The 9074-nt window shown below is 45.2% G+C and overlaps 1 protein-coding gene across 1 annotated transcript in view; it reads left to right on the forward strand.

Moving 5' to 3' along the window:
- Positions 1–3004: 3004 nt before the first annotated feature.
- LOC102373847 (tetraspanin-36-like) overlaps positions 3005–9074 on the forward strand; it is a 29897-nt gene continuing 23827 nt past the window's right edge. Inside the window, exon 1 of the mRNA XM_006033136.3 lies at positions 3005–3121. Coding sequence (XP_006033198.1) covers positions 3062–3121 — 60 coding nt within the window. The 5' untranslated portion in view covers positions 3005–3061. The remainder of the gene's footprint in view (positions 3122–9074) is intronic.

The raw sequence follows: 9074 nt of genomic DNA on the forward strand, positions 1-9074 counted from the left end.
AAAACCTTTGCAGCGTTTGCCAGAATTTAATATCACTGTATCCTGTTCTGTGTACTCTCTCTCAAGTGGAAAGAGTGGTGGAAAGTGGTCAGATTGTCAAAACACATCGAGTACAACCAACTACATGCCACATTCACTTTGAGCTTTATCTTGCCACTGAGGATGGAGCATAGGTCCTCTAACCTTTACCAGGTAAGTTAAAGCAGCATTCTTATTCCTGTCCCTCTCACTTAGCAGATGAGCCAAAGCAGCATTCTCAAATACTGGAACACTATACCTCATTCCCCTCCCCTTGGGTCACAAAAACAACCAGGAAGTTTGTGAAGCACTGAAATGTAAGTTTAACTCTTGAGCACACTGCATACTCCTCCCTCCCCATTAAAGATCCCGAGTTCTTTGTGAAACTCTCAGAACAAGCATGTTCTAGAAGTCTATCACTGTTATCACGGATACATTTTTATCTTACTGAAATAGTTTGTGAACATTTGTTACTTCCAGTTAGGGGGCATCGAATCAAAAAGACTGAGAAAGACAAGAGTAAAAGTGCTCGGCATCCTTTTCTGTCATGTTAAAGGAAAAGTATCCTTAGTTACTCCAGGCAATATTTTTCCATCAAGTGCAGAAAAATACAGAACAGCGAGTGACAAATACAGAATCTGCAACAATGAACATTTAACACATTTGTTTCAATTGTCCTGAATCATATTTTTAGCAGGGGCAGGGGACCCTAAAGCATTTAGAAGAAAAATGCTTTGACATTGTTAAACATTTTGATATTTCCATACTGGAATGCCTTTCCATTCTGAAATATCTGCTCATAATCAAAGCAAAACTTTTACAGGTGCTCAGAGCTGAAACAAAGCACTCCTTTAACTTTCTGACTTGCAGAAATGTTTTGAAATTTGCCCTTCAGCCCCCAAGTGATGTTGTTTTTAATTTAATTTAACAGAAAGGCCAGTAAGTGGGAGAGTCCAGTGCTCCTCCAGCTCTAGCTAGTAGGGAGCACTGGGCAGTTCTGAGTCCTTGCACTGGACATCAGGCAGGCGGGCATCTGCTCACTCACTGGGCAGCCAGTGCAGTCAGTAGGTGAAGAGATGTGATCTGAAATGTGTGTTTGCATTTGCTAGTAGTATAGGAGCGATGTAGCAGTGATGGTCCAGAAAGTATGGGAGGGGCAAGGATTTCTTTGGGTGATAGTTTTTATTGGACCAACCATGTAGTCGGAATAGTCAGGCAAGCTTTTGAATGCAGACCTGACAAAGAATGCCTTGTATTCAATAGCTGCTCTAACTATCCCAACCACAGTTGGTCCAATAAAAGTGATTTCCTTAAGAAATCCTCGCCTCTTTGCATTTCTTGGTAACTCAGAAATGTGGCCTCTAGTAAAGGCTGATACTGCCATACCCACAGAGGTTGGGGAGCAGCAGCAGCCCTGGGAGCCATCCAGGGCTGGATCTGGGGAGGTGCACTGGTGCACTTGCATGCACCCAAAGTTTAAAACCACCTGCCTGGCAGTAGCAGCAACAGTGCTGAGGGAGTCAGTTGACTTCATGACTCATTATCATCAACCTGATCCCTTATAAACACTTAATTCCACAGATGTTAATGACCCTTTCTTCTTTTGAATGGTCTTGATGTTCCAAGGACCAAGCTAGCCTTTGTTCTGTCCTCCTGCTGTCTGTAGCTGCTCCTATTTCCCAGCCCTGCAGACTGTTTTTAACTCATTCCAATGAAGTTATAGTTGTTGTTGCTTCAAACTTAAACTGAACTATCCAGCCCTAGACCTCAGGCCTACGAGTAAAACTTCTAGTTTATTTTTTACTGGAGAAAAATGTGTCTTGTTTTATATGTGACAGTTCAGCTTGCCATCTGCACCCCCTTTTTCACAATCCTCTATCCACCTGTTGGGGAGTCTTGAACACCCCTCACCCCTTTTTGCTGTGCTGGGTGTGTCACTTCCCTCCTCCCAGGTACTCTGATCCCAGCAGTTCAGTCTGAATAACAAAAATGATTAGTGAAACTGGATTGTGAGGGGCCGTTTCAAGGGAGCTGAGATGCACAGGCCAGAGATCACACCCCATGATAATATGGGGACCCTAGAAAAGGACGACTGTCTCAGGCTGTGACTCAGTTTCTCTGCTCCCTACCGAATTAGCCAAGAGATGCTCATCTTGGAGGAATGGGCCAGAATACACAAATCTGAACCATGTATCACATTTCCCCACAAAAAGGCAGAGGGGTGGGTGTCTGGGACTTGCCTCAACCCCTGAGGAGGGATGCTGAGGGCCCACCGGGGTAGTAAGCCTGTCTGGGCGCTCTCTTGCGTGTATTGCCCAAGGGCCAGCATCCCAGTACGCCCCTGTCTAGTCGGGAGGAACTTGCTTTGTCTTCTGTTGTCTTTCCCTGGATAAAGTAAAAACCCTGAGGAGACACCCTGGGCGTCACAGACCCTGGGCCATGGCTTTTATCGGACCAGGCGTACAAGCTTCCCCACGCAGACCTGACCAGGAAGGTCTCACCTCCCAGAAGTGTCCCGCTCTCTCCCCACTACCCCCTCCTCTGAGAAACCCTGCCCCCTGCACGCACTGGTAGCTATTCCCAGCCAAGCAGCTCTAAAAAAAGTCCTGACAGCAACCCCCACTCTCTGAGAATGACTTGGGTTTTGTGCTATATCAAAAATGATCCTACTTTTTATTTCAGGGGTATTGGTTGTCGCCGTGTTGGTCTAAGCACATAGGCAGGCAAGCTTCTTGGGGTAAAGCTGTTATCTTTTACATGACACCCACTAAATGGTTGGAAAAATCTTTTGAGTTGGTTTACTCAAAGATCCCAGATTTCCCCCAAGAACCTGGTCTGTCTCTTGGACCTTGTGAGCACTTTCACTAGCGTGGGTCGTGCCAGCAATGATCGTGCACACACCAGCCCCATTAGGACCTCACACCTGGCACCACTTGATGCTGCCGCGGCCGGAGGCGCAGCCCGGGAGGCGGGTCGGAGCGTCCCGGGCGGGCGGGGCCGCAGCCCGCAGCCCGGCCCAGCGCAGCGCAGCGCAGACGGAGCCATGGACTGCGGCGTGATCACCTCCAAGACCGTGCTGCTGCTGCTCAGCCTCGTCTTCTGGGTGGGTCCCGGCCGCCGGGGCTGAGCCCCGGGGGGAGCCGGCTCCTGCAAACTAATTGCAGAGATGTAGTGGGGTTTGGAGGGCGCGGAGTGATTTGCGAGCTGTGGTTTCTTTCTCTTTTTCTCAGGGATGATCAGTCAGAGCTGGTTTGTTGGGAGCCTTTATCCCAAGTGTAGTTAACACCCCGCTTTAACTTGTGGGTGACAAAAGTGACAAACCTGCAGGCGGGGATCCAGGTTGTAGCCGTATTGGTCTAGAGGAAAAGGCAATCCGGACTGGGAGTAGAGAGATCTTTTATTAGACCAACAAACCCTGCAGTGGCTTTTGAAGGTGCTGAGCGATTTGTGAGCGGTGGTTTCTTTCAAGAGAAGAAAAACTTTTGGTTCGTTTGGGCTCCATTGGCCCCGCAGGGAAGAATGGTTTTGTGGAGAGTGCTGTAGAGGTGTGTGGGATGTCTCGTTGTAGCTCTTGCTGCTGGAGGGACACGGGGGCTCCCTGCACCGAGCAAGTTCATCCCATTCCTCTTCGCTGTCTGGATGTGAACTGACTGCTGTTGCTGCAGCCCGGAAATGCTAAACATTCCTGGGACTTGCCAGAGAGGACGTAGACCTGCAGTACATATTTCTCACCTGTGGCTCCCCAGCTCTGGTCTGTGGATTGCCTTTGGGTGGTCTGCAAAACCAAACAGCGTCAGCACCGTTTGAGAGGGAGGTTGGGGTATATGGAAAAGAAAAGCATACCTGTGTGAAGATTTTAATTCTTATAACTGATTAAAGGAATGAAATAGCTGGAGAACTCTTGCTGCATCTGCAGGAAAGCAAATAAAACCATCCAGAGACTGCTTAGTGGTTCTGGCAGCTGCACTTCATTTCCACTCTTGTAACCAAAAAGTTCAGCTGTATTAGTGTTGGCATAATTTAAATAGAAAACCCTTAAGTTTCACTGTTAAAATTAGGGGTTTAGGTTGTAGCCGTGTTGGTCTAAGGATATAGGCAGACAAGGTTCCTTGGGTGAATTTGATATCTTTTATTAGACCAACCCAAATGGTTGGAGAATAGTTATTAAGCAAGCTTTCGGGTTCAACAACCCTTCGTCAGGCTCAGGAAGCTGCAGCAGCAGTTGGTGTTAAAATTATGCATGGATTTTAGACTCTGCTGAGCCTGGCATGTGCTTAAAACCTAGAGCTGGCACATCTGCTTACATAACCTTTTTTCTGGGATGGGTTGTCTACTGGTTCAGTTTTCATGTGAAACTTAGGTGAAGCACCCTTGACCATCTATTTATTTGATGAAAGGCTGTGAACTCGGGGGGAGTTCAGATATGTATCTGTGTTACAGCTCAGGCACGTCGCTGGGTTTTATCTTGGCTTTTGTAAAGGGAACATTTGGAACCTGAACCTGAGGGCAGTCGAGGAGCTGACTGTTTACGTCTCTCTGATGAACCTGTTCAAACGGAGACGGTGCCTTGGCCTTTCAGTTTCTTTAAGGTTAATAGACACGAGTAACTGAAAGGCATACGTTACAACATCAACATTATTTGACTGATTGAAGTTCTGGCTGAATGAGACAGAAATGAAGTGAGCTTGTTAATGTTTGGGGACATGACCACACTTTGGTTAACCAGGACTTGCAGTCAAGCAGTTGGTTGAAGCATTCAGTTAACTAGGGGGCATTTACATATACATTACTTGTAAACGCAGTTCTTGTTGAAGTGTTTTCATCCACTTATATAATTTATATATTTGCCAAGTATGGGTGGGGGATGACTTTAGTTAAAAAAAGTTGAAGAGCAAGGTAACACACAGCTAGATTTGTTGCATGCAGCTAATCAAAGTCTCGTGTCGGTGAAAGAGTGGCGCACTAGTGCTAGGGGCACGCTATCTTTTATCTTCCTCAAGAGTTTTCAGGCTTATTCTTTTTTCTAATGAACAGATAAAGCTAGAATAGAGATGTTTGCCTCTCTCTACTGGCAGACTGTGGGGAAAAAATAATTATTTGATGGAAGTCAATCAAGAAGAGCTTGAGGCAGAATTTTGTTCCAGTTCTCCTTTGCATGCTTTCAGCAATAACAACAGTGACCAGCAAGTCAAGACCATACTCTGCAGCCTTTGGCTGTGCTCCTTTTTAGCGATCAGCCTCGTGACTATGACTGTAATCATGTAATGAAGTGCTCAGTAACGATGACCATAGCGATTCCAATAAGCACTGTGAGACTTTCCTGCCATGTGGAAAAATTTGAGTAGTTCACTAGTCAGTGGAAGGAAGTGAGCCCTGTAGTGCAGACATTTCATTAATAGATATAAGCTTTCCTGAAATTGCGGCCAGCGGTGCTGAGGGCTTGAAACCGCATGGAACATAATTCCTGTGCTAAAAAGGAAATAATTAGTTGCTAAATGTATGAAAGACAGTTTGTCTTATTGAGTGTTTTAATGCGCAGTCCCTCCATGGAACCATTGGTGGGGACCAAAACTCAGCTTTGACAGTTCAGTATTAAGCCAGATCTGCATGTGTAACTCCTGTTGACTCCAAGTTATCAGTATTGATAATGGGAAGCAGTTTCCATTCTTTTAGATTCCCTGGCACACGCCTACTTTGAGTGTGCCAGGCTGCCACCCTTTTACCTCCTCTGGACCTTCCTGCTGGGATTCTGGCTGCACTTCTCCCCGCACATTATCTTCTACGCACTCCCTATCTGTTGCCCCAGCAAGTCCTGGGACCTCCTGGCTCTGGCCATGCTCATCATCCACCAGCCCAGGAAGAAGATTCCTGGCAGGGGAAACCCCAGTGAGTGTGGGGCTGTTTTCCTGTGCATGTCTCCAGGCAGTACTCCGCTGGGTGATGTTCCCTGGCTCTTTGGGCTTGTTCAAGGGGCAGTAGGCGCTGGCAGGCATGCTCTGCTCAGTATGTCCCCCTGGAGCACTTGCTGTTTACCTTTGCCCGACACTCCTGTCCCTGTTTTATCTTTAGTTGCCCCAAGTAATTGTACACATTTATTGCCCCTACTCTAGAAACAGTTGGGCTTAAGTTCTTTGTGGGGCTTGGTCCACAGATGGCTGGTGTGTAACAAATAGGCCTTCCTATGGGATTCGTATGAATCTCATGGATATTTCTGGCTCATTAGCCATGCAATGTATATGCATGTATAAGAGAAGGGGCAGAGTTGAGCCTGATGTGGGAAAGTGGGAGTGATGCTGCTGATGGATCAAATTCTTACTAAAGATAGCAGAATTTTCCACAAAAAAAGCATCTGAGACTGATTAAGCACATTGTTCAGCACTTGCAAGAGGTCAGGAGCTATGAAGCCAGGTTCTAGGGTTTGCATACAGAGTTATTCTACTGGCTACCCCTTGCAGCCCAACCACATAGGTCTCACCTCCAGCTTGAAAAAGAGATGAGTTTTCTGAAGCAAGAGAGAATTATAGAAGGGACAGGAAGGCCCTGCAAGGAGAAAATCAAGAAAGCCAGCCTCAGAAGGAAGGGCGTGGGCTTGAGAGAGAGCTGAATGAAATCCCTGGGAATCTTTTCACTGACGTGCCTGGGGCTTTGGATCAGGCAGTATATTTCTAAGTCTGGCTTTACCTCTGGACTGTTAATGTAAATCAAGACTAAAGGGACATTTCGATAAGGGGATTGTCTCCATGCTGCATTAAAAATCGGGTAGGAGTATTCCTTATTTACGAGCCAGTAATTAGGCGAGCAGTATTACGGTCATTAGTGTTTATGAGGGAGAACTCGGAAAGCATGTGACCAAAACCGTAATACTCGGATGTTTCAGAAGGTAGTAGGGTTATAGACTGCCTACTTCATATTCGGATTGAGAGGCTACATGGACTAGATTCATTAAAAAATTGGTTATCCACTTGGTAGCCAATGGATAAATAGCCATTGAGCATGATGCAAATACTCACAGCATCTGTTTCATGACAAAAAAAAAAGGTTTTATATATATATATAATTTTTTTTTTTTTTTGTAGTTGACTGTGTGCATGTGTTGTTTGTCTTTTGAAATACATATAGAGAGACTGTAGCCCCTTGATGCAAATTGGTGGAAATTTCAACTTGAGCAGAACTCCCACACAGTAGATATACACCAAAGTTGTTTCCTTCCCATGGTTGACTTTACTAGCAACTCAAACACCTGGCATAGCCTTTCATCTCATTTTTCTTTCCTGCATTTCTTTGTGGAAAATCATCAGTTCCGTCGCTCTTAATCCCAGAGGCGTGCTTTAAACCCCCTTTATTCTAGCTGAAGGCAGCAAGAGGTCCAGCTATTGTCCAGAGTAAGCAGTAAAGCAGTATTTGTTGTGCTGCCTTATACAGGTTTCTAGCATCTGAGCTTAAGGTGACTCGGATGAGCCCTGCATTCAGCTTCTTGATACTTTGGTGCATTTAGACATAAGTGGGCAGTAGCTTAATGAAATCTTTAGCAAAGATGATTACATATGTTAGTAACTTCCAACTCATGAACTGAAAAACTGAAAAATCATCTAGTTACTTTCAGCTCATGCAAAGGAAAGGCAGAACTCAGAATTCAGGTTTTGGGAGCTGGTGAAGGAAATGTTGACTTTTCAACTCTTTCTCGTCCCCACCCTCTCCCTTTAGAATGCATTTTGTTTTTTGTTTTTTTTTTTGCAAGAAGTAGGTCTTAACGTACATGTTGATAATGATCTAAAGCCTCTCTCAGAGGTATTGGTATTTGTCAGCATTTCCATTCTCCTCCAAGCAGTAGTTCTTACCTAGGAACAGGATAACTGCAGATCTTGCACAACTTGAAAATGACTGTGGGAAATAATTCACCGTGTACCTATCAAACAAGCTGTAGCAATAATGCCTGCTGAGGCAGGAGTTGACCTAAAGGAGTTAGAAGTGACCTAAAATGCTGTTTTTCAACACCTGCCCCCCACCCCAAAACCCCCCAAAACCAAAAACATAAAACCCTGACAGTAAATCCTGTTTGGGATCACAGATCATTGCCATAGGTCAGGTCTATCAACAGCTATTATAAATAAGTCTTCCTCAAGAGTTGAAACAATCAGTTCTATTTTACTTAGCAGCCAAGGTGTGCTACATTCAGATGTTGTAATGCCTAAGGATATTGTACTGTGAAGGATAAGTTTATTGGGACCAATGGGTGCTTCGGCCATTTAGATGCTCAGCCATTGCTTATGGTTGCAAGCCCTTTCCCATCCCACTCTATCCATCTTCTCCAACTGGGTCTTCATTTACACACAGAGTTTGGCCTACATGAGCAGTGGTGTGTATAACAGCAGCAAAATGGGCAAGGCTGTGAGCTTGCTTTTAGGGCAAATCAGGCTTTCCAAATTTTCCATCTGGCCCTAAGTTACAGATAGGCAAATGCCACTGAGGTGTGCGTAGGAGTTGGTTACAGACAGAAACGTCACCGAGCTGAGTGCAGGGCCTGATTTCATTGGCCAATTGCAGATGAATGAACAGAAATAGTTTTGAAATGTTGAGATGCTGCTTTAGAAAATGCTTGTCCCTGAATTTGTTTTGGATTTTGCAAAGGATCTTACAACCCTTAGTCATATCAGTAGACCCAATATCAGTCCTGGACTAAGAGACCATTCCTTCTTCAGTGGAGTGGAACTGAATTTGGCCCACAGGTACAGTAGGACTTTTCTCTCTAGAAAAGAGAAAACGCACACTGAGAGTATGAACACAGAGAGATTCTCTGGAAATAGTGTGCTCCACCTATGAACTATAAGCTGTCCTTTCCTTTTGCCATATAATAGCTCTGCCCAGACGCACACGTGGTAAATAACTCGAGCAGATTACAGTACTCCTTGGCAGTGTTACCGTAGGTCATTCCAAAGAAGGAAGTAACCTGTTCCTGTTACCTTAGTCTCCTTGGCTGTAACCACAGCTCTTCTCTTGATTACTTTGGTCAGATGTCAGCATAAACAATGATGTCAGTGAAACTTTTGTTTAATTGG

The sequence above is a fragment of the Alligator sinensis genome, unplaced genomic scaffold (genome assembly GCF_000455745.1).
Source record: "Alligator sinensis unplaced genomic scaffold, ASM45574v1 scaffold24_1, whole genome shotgun sequence".
Lineage (NCBI taxonomy): Eukaryota > Metazoa > Chordata > Crocodylia > Alligatoridae > Alligator > Alligator sinensis.